This window comes from Diuraphis noxia, unplaced genomic scaffold (assembly GCF_037042655.1).
Source record: "Diuraphis noxia isolate RWA-SAM2 unplaced genomic scaffold, SU_Dnox_SAM2 contig0004, whole genome shotgun sequence".
In the NCBI taxonomy this organism is placed as follows: Eukaryota; Metazoa; Arthropoda; class Insecta; order Hemiptera; family Aphididae; genus Diuraphis; species Diuraphis noxia.
The window spans coordinates 64,905,676-64,921,674 of record NW_028301714.1 but is presented as its reverse complement, the minus strand read 5'-3'; the positions used below and the strand labels follow the sequence as shown (position 1 = coordinate 64,921,674).

Sequence of the window (15,999 nt, the reverse complement as noted above, 5' to 3'; positions counted from 1 at the left end):
AGAAAGAAAAAGTACAAAAGAATGACAAATTTGATAAATACTAAGGAATTCAAAAACATAACATCTACTCACGAAAATCGGTGGTGTGTGTGTGAGTGTAGAACATATTTTGAAGAAAAAAAAACGATTTTTTTGTTTAACACCGACTATACAAAAGTCACAATAGTGTAAATTAAAGTTTTCCAAACAAATTACGCATTATATAATATATTGTAAAGTAGCTATGCTGTATAAGGTATACCTATATAATGTTATTTTACTATAAAGTGTATTCAACTTAAAACGCGAGAACTATATCTATAATTGCCCTAATTCCCATAATGCACTGATATTACAATAATAATTACATTACCATGTAAGTAACTCATATGCATACAATTAAATGACATAACAGAGTACAGTGACACATATTATGTATATAGGTACACCAATTGATGAAGGTATTTGTGTGTGTATATTAATAATAATGATATAATATTATTGTGGTTTAGAGAATTATGTACAATTGTATATGTTAACAACTTAACAAAGTTTATTATATTTATTTTTTTCACAAAAACCACTTTGCGATATCATATAATTTCGCCAAGTACATGCTTGTAGGTCCATCGTGACAATGTATAAGAACTGACAACAATAGTGAAGTTACTTTCAGAGTATGTCGTTGAAGTTTTATTGCGTTCGTTGCGCGCCATACCATCAAGGGCCATTCTAATTTCCATAATAAAATCTGTCCTTTTGGAGTAGATATTATAATATAATAATATTAGATATATTCGTGTAGTGTTGTTATTATTATTGCGGTAGTACACTTGATTTTATCTCACGTAGTGGATTACAATTTCAACAGTCACCAAATTTCGATGTTCAACGAACAACTACTTCGAGTACGTATTGTAGTATTACTTTTGTTTTTATTATTCTTGTTCTTATTATTATTACTATTATAATATTGTTCCATACAGGCTACGTAATACGGAAATACGTCTTAGAAAAGTTTGAGTAATTACGTACTCCACTAGGACAAAATTTTATAAATATATATATAATTATGTCATAGCTCATTTGATTTAGACGGAATTTGTTGCGAAAATGTCTGCTATTAATAATGTATCGCCCACAAACGATGACACAGTTAACACTTGTAAGTACACGACGATGAGTTCGCGTCATAATATTATACTTTCCTATAGTGTTCCTATTAATACCCAACATTTAAGCCAGGCACAGTTGTAGACGTCGCGCGTGGCAAAATATAATACAGTGTGATTCATCATCCATGCTCAACCACGTTTGTTTTTCTCGAATGATGAATTAATTCAGATTTCGATCTTTGGAATTTTTAAGTAGATCAAATTGTCGATTGCTTAGACTTTTTTATTTAAGATGAGTCGAATAAGCGATAAAAACCTCTATTTGTTGCTCCTATACCAGCTGTTTACCTATATTCTGTAAATTATTAAAAACAAGATGATTGCTGTGCCTTACTTGTATACACGACGGCAACCGAGAACACCCCAAAATTATATTAAAAACGTATTCTTATTATAAATAAAATTTGTTTAGTTCTTATTCAATTTTATTTTGAGTATTATACGATATATTATGATTAACACAGATACGACACAGACCTTTTTTTTTTCACAGACATTACAATCGGATCTTCGACCGTTTTGGAGATAGTCGAGGGGTGAAATGCAAGAGTGCATCTATGCAGTGAAACTCGGGTAGGGTACTTGTACAATTATTAAAGAATTTAAATTCATGTTAAAAACAAATGACGAAGACGTCCAAAGAATGGTTCCAAGCGGAATTACATCGGCTTACCAAAAACGGTTATATTTGCCGACGTTGTGCGCGTTGCCGTTGTGCCGTGCGGTCTGCAACAATCGACCATGGAGGCTGTTATACCGTGGTACAGGTATACGTGTTGTGCAGGTTTTGGATGATAAATCTACCGTTTTTGTGCTACAGAATATTATAATAACACCGGCCAGGACGACGACGATTATAATACGTTTATAAATAGGCGTGTATTTAGTGCGGCGGCGTTTTCATTCGATTACACGGCATTATACGACCAGATTCTTCTCTCTCCCGTCCGCGACCGATGCAACTTCGAAGTCGGTCGGACGCGTTTCGCACAACACTCGCGTGTCTCCGCTGATTTGGTTCACCACGAAGAAAAGTCCATTTCAACAGCTTTTGTATGTGTAACGACGTTTACCGTCGTGATTTGTGAGCACCACGCAGTAACGACACCGCCTCAGTGCTGTGGTGTTTTGCCCATAAGGTTTTTATAAAATTATTTGCAGTCTTGATGTCTTGACTATGAATATTATAATTATAGTAATAACTGTTTAATATTTAAGTAATTGTTATAAAATAAGAAATCGGATGAGCTAAATAATTGTTATGTCTTTATTATATAGGATTGTATTTCTTATCGACAAGTCGTAACTCTATAATTTTGTCAAATGAAATATGTGTTTTTTTTAACCATTTATTTTGATACAATAGTGATTTTACACGCAGTTTTTAAGTTATGCCTCCTATTTTTAGTGTTTCATATTTAATTTAGAATATTAAAATAATATAAAATAAATGATTTTTTAATGTATTAGTTTTAAAAATTGGTACCTATCACTGCTGAGTGCTGGGTCGTGTAAACACTGATAAGTTTAACGGTTCATTAAAATTTTATAGACCACTTACAACAGATCACTATATTTTGTGTTTAAAGGACCGTTAATTATTTAAGAGGATATTAAACGTTTAATGGACTTTTGAGCAATCCGATATTATTTTATTATTACATCAATCAAAACTTGAATTGCAGTCAATTTAATGACAGTAGTATAATAAATTAAGTTATTAGGCAGAACTTCAAAATCAAATATGAACACTGCAAAATAATATAGTTTTCGATGTAAATACAACCCAATATAATTTAAATTTTGTCACCCAATGGCCTATGTCACCGAGGATATATTTCGTGCAAAAAAAAATAAAAATTATAAAAATGTAAAAATTACTCAACAAGGCGACACCAGTAAATTTCTTTCGACATCAAAATCCATTATTAGGTATTCAAAAAAACAATTAAGGGCCACCCGACGAAGGATTAATAATGACCTATACTTTAAGTTGAACAAAAGCTACCACATTAAACATAAAATCTTATTAAAATCGGTTGAATAGTTTCATTAGCATTGATATTTTTTTATTCTATCATATAAATACATCACTATAGGTAGTAGGTACCCAAAAATATATTATCTGCGTAACAATTAAAATATTCATTTGACAATTTAACGCCTGCAAAGTCCGTTACGTTATTTATATAGTACCTATATTGTTATACACAAAATATAGTAAACGAGTTAATTATTATTGCTTATTGAAAACTACAATTGTCTGGGTTTCAAGATGAAGACAAAATCATTTATAGCACTAGGAGCAATAGCCGGTATATGATTGGTATGGATGAGCAAGCAATTTTTGTACAAAAAAGCAAGAGGACTTTTAAAGGTACACATAATTATGCCGAATATGTCAGCATAATCGAAAAGATAAATTAATTTTTTATAAACGTAGAAGTTAAATACATTTATACACGAAATTAGGTTTTATAAAATATTGTGACTTAGACCTTTAGAACGATCAATATCTAGTAAATGTACAGAGTACTTCAACTGCTCAGCCTGCAATTATAGACGACGGCATATCAACAAATGATAATTATGTAAGATGATTAATTAATATGTCTTTTAAATATTATATACGCAATTAGGTTTTATAAAATATTGTGACTTAAACCTTTAGAACGATCAAGATCTTAATAATTTATTACTGGATAATATGTTAAGACATTTTATTAAAAAAAATTGATAATCTTAAGCATTCATGTGTTAAGAGGACGCCTCATGGACAATTGTTGCCTTCGTCTTACACACATACAAATTTTCAATTACTTAGATATTTTTTATTTTTTAATATATTTTGTTTGAGTTTGATTTTATATTACGAAATATGCTTGTATTGGCAACATAATTAATGTTCATTATTAGACTAGATATAATAGTAAATATTATAACTTATACCCTTTTACTTTAGGTGATGAACCACTTTGAATACAAATTGAAGTACCGACCAGTTCTCTTATTAAATGCAATTTATCCATATATCAACTGCACAGTCAGCGTCATAGCAATTTCTCCGCCAGTGATAATGGTGGGGTGTGTCATCAATGGTCAATCTATTGATGCACAAAGTAATATTTTTGTATTGTAGATATTGACAATTTTAATATAAACTATAACTTAATTTCAATATTATATTTAATTTAAGTTTCACTTAGATGTGACGTATGATTTTTATATGATCACTTTAATATGTACAATAATAATATAAACGATTTTCTGTCGAAAAATTAAATGTCGAGATTATCTTAATCTAAAAAAAAAAAATGTCTAGTTAAGATTAAAAAAAAAGATTATTTACGACAAATATTGGTTGGATTAATAATAGTGTTAAAGTATTGATATTTAAAATTGTTACAACAATAATCACTAATCACTTTTATCGTTGCTTTTTTACGTAGGTTCTTCAAAAAAGGACGCCAAAAATATGCTTGCCATCTGGGTATTGAAACATTTTTGCGAGAACGAAAGTTATAACGGCGCACATACACACGAGCGCGTAAAAAGGTCTTTTTCAAGACCAACAGTGTGTACGAAACCACACGTTGGCAATTTAATTTCACACTTTTGTCAGGGAAACTTGACTGACGACGGTGGCTTGTAAAGAAATAAGTTACAAGAGGCTGATGAGGGAAAAACGCACGCACCAATCAAGTAACCCGCACCACTGCAAAAGTGTGACATTTTCTCGTCACTCTTAATAAACTCAACCAACCAGCACCGGAATTCCCCATAAATGCATTACATATAAGTAAACTAAACTTAAATCAGCCTTCATCCTAACCCTCAACTGCCAAAACATAATAGTACAATTGTACAATCAGGTGTCAGCAGCGGCATACCTGCAGCGTATTCCGATTGTTATATATTATTGTCACCAAGTGACATATATAACGGCCATTTTACATAGACATATAAAACAACTAGATAGCCGACTGTGAATTACATTCCCATAAGAACGCTGAAGTCGGGCCGCCATATGCCAACAGGGCAATGTTTACAATGTTTACATAAAAACTCAATAAATAAGATACCTATATTGATAAGTGATAATAAATAATAATTAAAATAATTAAAAAACGAATTTATTTTCATATTCTATAGTCAAAATGTCAACTACAAATTAAATTACACAAAGTAGTAATAAGTAATTATATACTACAGTACAAATATTTATATTAATCTTGTTATCATTAATAGATATTCTTATCAACCATGCGATTTTGTAAACCTTGCCCTGTTGGCATATGGCGGCTAACTTCAATAGTATCCCGTAGTCGGCTATCTAGTTGTTTTATATGTCTATGCCATTTTACGACCGATCCACTTAATTATTGCAGGCTTGCTGCACGTTATCGTTTCTGATGCCCAACCCCGACGACCGCCAGTTGTCAACCAGTTGCACACCAGCCACACACAACCCTGAAGTCGACTCAATGACCAACCGACAAATACCCCACGCCGATCAGGACTAGTCTCCGTGGAACCAAAATTGTCCTTTTCAGGACAACCTCTATATTGTTTAGGTCACACTTATCCGAATGAGACTCACGGTACGGATGCCACTTTCATAAGCGGTCCCGACGTGATCAGATCTCGTACCCCGCCCAATTTATGTACATACTACGAGCTAGTATTTATTATATATTGAACCACGTTGTTTTCCCATGTTTGTTCAAGGTTTCGAAGACCGCTACGCCATCGCCATCGGTCCCCGATTCCTCATTTTTGTATATAATATTATATTTACACAGAAATAAAAGGATTATTATTTACCAAATACCAACGAGTTCATTTTTACGAGACAGCAGCGCATTTAGCGTGCGTATATCATACTGCCATATCATAGTTTTAAATATATATTATTGATTATGATAAGGTATTAACATCATGTACAATTCAATTTAATTAGATAAAATAGATACTTTGGTGAATGATATAAATGCATGTAACCAGGCTGTGCCGTTAAGATTTGGCGCCCAGGGCAAAATTAAACCGTTAATACGGTAAGTACGGTACATAAAAAAGCTTTTGTTGCACGACGTAATTTTTTATATTGTAACATACTTCTAATAACAACTAATATTTTAATACTTTTTTTCATTCCTTTAAATATTTCATATAATGTAAACTCAGATAAAATGTTTATAAAATAATCAGTTATTATTGGTATTAATTTATACTTTACAGCACCAACAAAAAAAGAGGCAAAGGTAAAAATCAGCATTATGGCCCTAAATTATTTTTATGGGTATGATTATTTACGATATTTATTAATTTCTATCTTTTTCATCAATAAATACACAACATTATTTAATTTCAGCTATGACCATTTCCTTGGAGAACAAGAAGGATTGACATCGCCAAAATTATTAAAGAGAATTCGTTGAAGAACACAAACAATATTAAATTAACCAATTGTTTAATTTCTTTTTACACCTATTATCCGTCATACCTACACAGTGACTTGGGCACTCAGGTAAAAAGAAATGATCGAATTGTTTAGTTAAATGTTTTTATACTTAAATGCTTATTGTTACCGTTTGAAATAATATCAATGAAATATAAAATGTATTACATAAAAGTTATATGTATAGATCATACACATTTTTTTGTCGACAATCCGTAGCATCTATTGCTATTGGACGTAACAAACAATGGCACGACTAGGGGGGAGGGGGGTTATGAGTGTTATAAACCTATAACCGCTCCCAAATCTTGTCTTTTCACCTTGTACATAACAAATTGTCTATAATCATAATTCATATGATAATATTTTTTGAAATTATACATAAATTATTGAATATAAGAAAAAATTGAATATACATAATAATAAACTTTTTTTTATGTAGGTAGGTTTATACTTTATGAGTTAGGATTATATTAATTGTTTTATAAGCTTAATTGTTTCGATAATAATAAAATTAGATCGGTGATGATCATACATATTAGTTTATTGTATTATAATATGAAATAGGTAACTATATAGCTACCTGATAACGTCTATAAAATATGAGAAGATAATATTTTAAACGTAATGGCCTAGAGTAGGATTGAAATATTATTTGAACTGTAAACCGTATCGACAATGCATCTCTGCTGCAGCTGTATGCGTACCTACTAAAATATTATTCAATTCTATATTTTGTTCAGTTTTATATAACACGTGCGTCATCGCGTAGAAGTAACGGCGTGTTATACAGACTACGATATCATCATCGAATGCACGTGGAAACAGTTCAAACATTTTATAGATTTATATATATTAGGTACAGTATATATAGGTGCATGCATTTATGTATTCGCAATCATAATACAATAATTTAAAAAAATTAAAAACAAATACTAGACGCTCTTGGTACAATGTGTACCATAATTTTCCGCCACTTTTTATGACAATATTATATATTATACATGGGATGTTTTATCGAATAGCGCCATACATTCAAAATGTTTACTAATAATTCGATGAAAATCGTACGAAAGTTTCAAATTTGGGTTACAATTATCTAGAAGATATAATATTATGTCATATCTTCCGCCGACTAGAGTATTACTGGTCTAGCTGAGTCGACTAGGAACAGTATATAGGAACTACACAATTACTGCGGTATCATCATTCTATCGTCGACGATTGTAATCGGACATATGACGACGATGATGATTATGATAATAATTTCAATATATAAGGTGATTCACACCGACCATTTTTTTTTATGAGTTAATAAATTTTTGAAATTTTTTAGTGTACCTACCTACTTGAACCATATTTGCAAATGCATGGATTTGTATTATCATTAAAATATAGTTTCCTGTGACGATACAATCATAAAGTAGTTTTGACCCATCTTCGAGGATCCTTATTAGTACATAAAGGTCGAACTTAAATGGGTCAAAAACTACACGTTTGGACTTTAAATTGGAAACATCAAAACTTCAAAAAAAACTGATCAGCTTCACACTTAATAGGAAAAAAATAGTTGATTATCATTAGAAAATACGGTATCACCGTGCAAGACAATAATCCTTATTAAATTATGTAAAAAATTAAAAGTATTTGTATACGGTCCTTGGATATACCTATTTAAAAATAAAAAAAATAGTAAATTTATCTGCAGAATCTTAATAAACTAGGTAGATAATTGGACGATTAGTGCAGCATGTTTGGTGTTATAACCTATAGATATATCACAACATATAGCTTTGTCGGGCCAATTCGCACGCGAATTTCATATCAGTCCGACACTTTCGGCTATTATTACCTATTGTTATCATTGTATCCTGTCACACACACACACACACCCATCTCACTCATTGCCGTTGTCGTGGTCGTCTGCTAATCGTTTTGCCCTCGACCGAACACCACTAGCTCGCAGGCCCATCCCGGGCTCATTGTGTGCACGTAAAATTACACATATTACACGTTACACAATACGAACAACGACGACGTATATACCGTTTGCGCGCGTGTGTGTAAAAAGCAAATACGAGACGCATTATTACACGGGCGAATCCGAATTATTACGGTTCACACCCCCGTACAATGGACGAGCAGGGTCCGGGGGGGGGAGGTTACCCCATCGGCCGGGGCCGGTGCAGTTGTTTTGATGGGCAAATTGAGCGTACGCGAATCGGGTGCGCGGGGTAGGGGGTTAGGTAGGTACGCACACTCACATACGTATTATACATGTATGATGTATAGTTAGATGGGCTGCAGGCACCTATAAAATAATAATAATAATATACAATATTCGGTCGTCGGTGGCGGAAGGACGATGAGCGTGATATAATATGTACATGGAAAGAATATAACATATTATTGTGCATATATATAAAGGCTCGTATTATTATTATTATTATATATACGCATATAATAGCGTTCGTTATTGGGGTATAATATTATATATATATACGCGGACAGCGTTTAACACACCGCACCGAGGCGTTCGATCCGACCAGAATAATCCATTCCCAATCGTCGTCGTGGTTAGATATATATACACGACGCGTCAAATATATTATTATAATACGCACATGACAAATCCGTTTTGCCCATCGTACCGTAAAGTTGCGAGTTTATTATACTCTACTCTCGCGTATTGTACACCCCCAAATGCAAGAAAAAAAATAATAAAAACAGGAAAAATACGTATTTTTTTCCTTATAAGTATACATATTTTCTCCTGTAAGATTACATATTATATAATGTTTCCACGGAGCGGAGCACAACCACTACCAATATTCGTATATATTTCGTATTTTCAATGCCGTGACAATTGCATTATTATTGTGTGCTAGTAACTGGTCTGTTCGTCGTGTAAATCTTTAGAATTCGACAGACTATACATAAATCGCAATAGTTTCTCGGATTTTGTTTACCTACGAAAACGAATTCCTAATTCACGACCGCGATCCGTGTTAAGGTGGAGCGCAGCAGCTTATATATAGTGACACAAACTCTGTTAGCATCGAAGATACAAGAACGTATGTATATAAACCAAGAACGTAATAACTTGTGTACTTAAACTACTTAAACTATATAATATGTACAAAGAGACGTATCTTGCATTCTCACGTTTTTCATTTGTTAGTGAGTTTATTCGAATTCTGATCTTTGAATTTTTTTTTTATACCTATACAATAATTAATAGATAGAATTATTGAATAATTAATTAATAAATAATACGTCTGTGTCTGCCATCTTGTTTTGGGGCAGTAAAAGTGCTTCGATTTTCGACTTCAGTACTTCGTTTGATCAGAAAGTGAATCTAGTTGGTACTTTGGGGGTCGAAAGTAATACATTTTCAATATTTTTCTAAATAATTGGGATAAACAAACTAAAAATTAAGGGAAAAACGAGACATTTTACGCATAATCAATTTTTAACAAAATCGATTTTGGTTTTTGATGTAACTTTAAAACAAATTACCATATACACTTGAAATGTTCACAGAACGTTTATATAAATATAAATTATCCACCATACAATTATCAAAAAATTTCGACTTAAGTTGAACTATTTATAGGTATATGCAATTTTCGATCATAATTAGTCTTTTTTTAAATTAATATCGATAAAAATGTATTTGTTGGGTAGAAAAACTTGACTAAATATCTAAAAAATTACGACAATGTTCAAATTATCTTAGATAGAAATACATAAAAGTTTTTTTTTTAAATCTAAGATTTGAAACTTAACACAAGGCTCCTAACATATTTTTACAATAGCAGTAGAAAAAAAAAAAAAACATAGTCACAATTTTTTTTACAAGCATTCAAAGTTTGAATTTTGACAACATTCGTAAAAATAACGAAAATTCCCAAATTATTTTAAGCTAGAACTTCATAAAAAATGTTCTTTTTAAATCTAAGATTTGAAAATTTTTAATAATCTATAATATATCCTAGACAAATAAACCGTCTTCGCTCAAAATCGTTTTTCGTATACAATGATATAATTAATATCATTGGATCCAAATTAAATTCCATCCATTACAGCAACCCATTTGTAACCTATTGTACAGCAGAGCGACATCCGCGACTTACCCGCTTTTTTAATACTGAAAATTTAATAAAAAACTTACAAATTGATAAAAATGTTTTTGGATAAATTCAAAATAGCCTATTTGTGAATAAGATTATAAGAACAATTTTTACGGTAAAAATATTTATCTAAGTCAAGTAGTTTATTTTTTAGAATTTTTTTAAAATTTAATATTTTTTTTGGGTTAAATTAAATTGGAACGTAATAACTTTTAAAAAAAAAATATTATTTTTAAGAATTTACTAGAACGAGTTTATTTCTTAAATTATTTACTTATCATATAATATTAACAGTTTTTGTCATACGTTTAATTAGCATAATTTTTTTTTTTGTCAGATCTTTCTGAGATTCTCTGTATATTATATACCAGGCGATCCATTTACCAAGCATATTTACACACTATTTAAAAAACTATTTTTAACTAATTACGTTTTATTAAATTTTGACTGCTATTATGAGGTGTCCGCTATTTGGAGAGATACGAATTGAGGAAACATGTCGCTGTTCTCAACAAAACTTCTCCTATTTTTAGGTATATGTTAAGGGAGGTTTCAATTATATTTTTATTGTTTTTATCATATGGTTTTTTTTTTTTTTTAATTACAATATGCATTTTAATTTCTTATTCCAAAACAGAATATTGTTATGGAGTATTTTAATGTATAAAAATCAAATTTTAGGTAGTAATTTATGGGTTTAAAGAGTATAAATATATTAGATAACCGTGGTTATAACGTCTAAGTTTTTAATAATTTGATGAGCAGAGTGAAGTTACCTAACAGGGGTAACCCGCTAATGTTGGTCCACTCCTCTGCTGATCTTAAGTCTAAACTTAGATTCATCTATAAATTATGACTAGGTAGTAAACAACTTGACCGAAATTCAGTTTGTTGGTAGGTATAGACCGAAATACTATAAATATTTTTTTGGTTAGAAATCATAATTAAAAATGTATATTATATAGGTAATGTTCTAATTCAAAATTTGTTCTTGAAAAATAGATTTTTTCGTAACGACTTAAAATTATGTAAAAGAAATATTTTAAAAAAACATTGGTGTTTTCTGAAATTTGAGAGTATATTAAATGAATCACACCGTATATTATATACACTATATATTCTGATTTCATCCTAAGTTGTCAGTATATTATTTTTGTCCAAATAGACAATTATATCATCAAACTCCTAGAACAGTCTAGGCGTCTATAGCTATTATTTTCTATTTTAAATTACAATAATTTGAAGTTGAAATACACACTTCAATAATTAATAAATTCGTTGTATTTGTTTAGTTAGTTTACCTCTTCAACACAATAATCAATATTTTTAATTAATCTTTTTTTCATTTTCAACGAAATTCGTAATAATATTTTTAATGCGTGATTAATATACTCATATTAGATTTTGTAACATGATTTAATTTTGAATAATATTATATGCATTTATTCAAAATAATATCCACATAGAAATTATTTTGCTATGCGTATTAACTATTCTGCACTATTAGCAACCGAAACAATTATTGTTTATGTTTTACATAGCAGCTTTTTTAACGCAATAATAGCAATATTCTTGACTATATTGTAAAACATGTTTCGAACAAAACATTCGATATCGATATAGATATTAGAAAAGTACGTGCTAAACATAATAAATTATAGCCGACAGGCTGACGAAAGAATTTGGCAAAAACATTTTTTAGGTTGAGGTTAAATAATATTAGAGCAAAGACGATGAAAAACACCGTAAAGAAAGTATATATAAATATGAAATAAATATTATATAACATCATATTGTTATTATACAAATGAACAAATGCATTTTTATTGGAGAATCATAAGATAGATCTGTGTAAATCTTTAGAACTGGACCTTGACAACACTAATTATATTACACACTCATAGTTACAATTCTTAAAAATTCAAAATTGTAAAACCTTACACAGGACTATATAATATCAATATTTTTATGGATTTAACAATAAAAAAAAAAATAAAAAAATAAATAAATTGTGCAGATAGATCTCATCAACGATTATTGTACAAGTACCTACAAAAATATTATTCGGTGAATCCATTATCTCATATTCTTTTAAGTGGCCTCATATCATATAATGTTTTAGCTCCATTAGTTCTTGTTATCAGCACCTAAAAAGCTTATTAAATCATTAATTTGTTGCAACGCCATATTGGACTACCAACGGTTTGTCACCATATTATTTGAAACTCACCGTGTGTTCGTAAATAACTCATTTACTTAGGGTTTTTTAACCGAAAAAATAAATTTACTTCAATCTCTGCAGCGCTATGATGATATTATATGAGATATGACATTATGATTAAGTACGCTTTAAATTTATCCCCTCTATAATATTTTATTTCCACGAAAAACTGAACGCTATACTGTAATAAACTTAAAAATTGTCTTCGAATATTAAATAAACATATATATTGTCCAGTCAAAGAGAGAATACACTTTATTACCTATAAGGCTATAACACATGATTAACGGACCGGATGTGAACAAAATAATAATAATAATGCCTTACAACCTGCACACGTAAATAATAATATGAAACTGCGGTGTAGGTATAGCAGGAATGCTTAGGATTTATCCCTTAAAGTAGAATCGTTTCCAAAACCCTATGTGTAATAACTAATAACATTTATGCCACACAATAAATTATCAAAATATCTTTTGAATAAAGATATATGATTAGTATAGGTACACGAACAATGGCGTGAACGGAATATAATATTCTATAATATTATCTACACAAATGTTTGTATCAACTCAATTTGATGGCAAAAAAAAAAACAGTTTTAAAATGTATTTTTATCGATCAATTAAAAAATTATTGTTATATTACTATACATTCTGTAGCAATGAACTTTTTATGGCTACTTTTCAATTTTTCACCATTACCGTTATTCGTCAAATTTATTCACGTTATCCGCTGACGGCTCACTCGCAAAACTAATACTACAAACTCACGACAATTTGTGGTAATAATAATTATGCGGATACCCGTCAGTGGTGTATTGTTAAAAAGTAAGGGTTAACAATAAAAATATATTTTTTTATTTTATTCCGTTAATAATCAATCAACATAGTTACTATCAATAATAAAATCGATAGTTAATGTAAAACAATAGAAGTTAACCGTCAATATTTAAAATATGCCTAATTGGAAAACAATAATATTTTATTCCTCTATTTAATATGTTATAAATTTATAAGTTACATAAGTTAGTATATTTTAATACTGTATAATAAATACATTGCTGATCGTGGTTTTTATGACTAATTTATTTAATTTATTTGACTTCCTATAATATTATCTGTAAGAAACAGTGTCTATTCGGCATTTTGCCTTTTATTGGACTATTAAAATAGTATTGTATAATGGGCAACGCTCAACGTTTTTCGGAATCCATTTTACGGGTTTTAATTTTATTATCTTACATCATAACATAAAACATTCATAATTTTATAGTTTCAAATTTACACTTAAAGTATAAATAGTGTACAATTTTATAGTCAACTTGGAAATATATTGTTTTTATTTCATTTAATCTTTGAAATCAATTAGGTGTATTAATATATACACATTTTTTACACAATAACTATTATTTTTATTTATTTTTTAAGCCTCAACAACTAAGGTTATTGGCTAACATTAACATTAATAAAGATACATTGATACATTGGGATTCTACCTAAAAGTCCTGCGAAAGAAAGTCCGACGAACAAAAGTCCGGTTACAAAAGTCCCACGAAAAAAAGTCCGATGTCATAAAAGTCCCGTGAAAAAAAGTCCGGTTTATTTATTTACGAGGGGTAAACCACTATCGAAAATTATGTACACCAGATTATAAAGAATAAGTTTAAGGTACAACTGCTCTAGTACAGTTCTGCGCTTATATATGACCCGTAAATTGATAAATATGCACTAAAAATAAAAAAAGCACTTAAAAAGGTCATTAAAAAAAGGATTTATTCGTATAAATATAAAAAACATTGTAATTTATTTATAATTATTTGGTACTTAATTAGTAAAAAAGATAATAAAAATAATAATATAAAAATATAACTACATTGTTTTCGATTTATTGGGTATCTTTAAGCCGGACTTTTTTTCGCGGGACTTTTATGACATCGGACTTTTTTCCGTGGGACTTTTGTAACCGGACTTTTTTTCGCCGGACTTTTGTTCGGTATATCGATACATTATATATAACTATTATTATAAGTATTTATAACCATTGAATACTTATAATTTTTCTATATGCTCAATGAATCAAAACGTAGCGTTCTATTTTTATTGGTGTTTGTAAATTAAGAGTTTTTGAAAAATTAATCTTTAAATGCATGTTTTCCGGAACACTTTGCCTTTGCCACTTTTACATTCACGATATTTTTTAATATTTTTTTATTTAAAGAAAGAAACAGTCCAAAGCAGCTGTGGCCATTGGACGCAATATTACTTTTATATTATTATACATACATTACATTAACAGTTGACTAATCGTAAACAAAAAATAAAAAACAGAGACAAGGTTGAGTATTCTGACTAAATTAGCTTATCCAATCCAATTTGCGGGAGGAATGATATTATGCCGCGGGGGACTGGCAAGTTTGGTCCAATAAGGCTCTGAAATATATCTTTAGATAGTTGGTTGCGGTTTCTTGCTTCGCGGTATGTGTGCATTCACAATATTTATCCTTTTTCATAACTTTATGTAAAAAAAAAAAAGTTTTTAATATTATCCATAATAGTTCGTTATATGTCAGTCATTTAACATCTCAATACGATGTATTAACTGTTTTATAATTATCTTTTTACTCGGAGTATTTTACGCTTGACTGGTCGAGACTAATTATTATAAAATTCAATAACAATAAATTACTCAATGTAGTAATAATGGCAATATAGGCAAACGTGATTACGGTAGTGTTCGACATTAGATGGTTAAAAACAACTACTTAAACCGTATACATGCCATCAGTTGATAGAAAGTTAAATAAAACAATTTTGTTCGGTAAATACAGGGAAATAAAACTACGGACAAGTAAACAACCATTATCAGGCTATAATAATGATCAACGGTTATATTGAATGGACATTTTGAGTTTAACACCGGAAATAAAACATTCTAAAATGTACGAAAAATTAATTTTACTACTAGCAGTGTAATGTGTAATAGTTATAAATAAAAGAATGATAATGAATTTTGCCAACAACGATGAACCTT

General features: G+C 29.9%; 1 protein-coding gene across 1 annotated transcript; it reads left to right on the top strand.

Annotated features, from left to right (window-relative positions):
- The first annotated feature begins 671 nt into the window (after positions 1 to 671).
- LOC149056359 (uncharacterized) lies at positions 672 to 5,959 on the top strand. Its single transcript, XM_089226447.1, has 5 exons — positions 672 to 887; positions 966 to 1,144; positions 1,648 to 2,293; positions 4,117 to 4,273; positions 4,604 to 5,959. Exons 4-5 carry the CDS (start codon positions 4,120 to 4,122, stop codon positions 4,804 to 4,806), a joined length of 357 nt encoding a protein of 118 aa, XP_089082573.1. The 5' UTR covers positions 672 to 887; positions 966 to 1,144; positions 1,648 to 2,293; positions 4,117 to 4,119; the 3' UTR covers positions 4,807 to 5,959.
- The last annotated feature ends 10,040 nt before the right edge of the window (positions 5,960 to 15,999 follow it).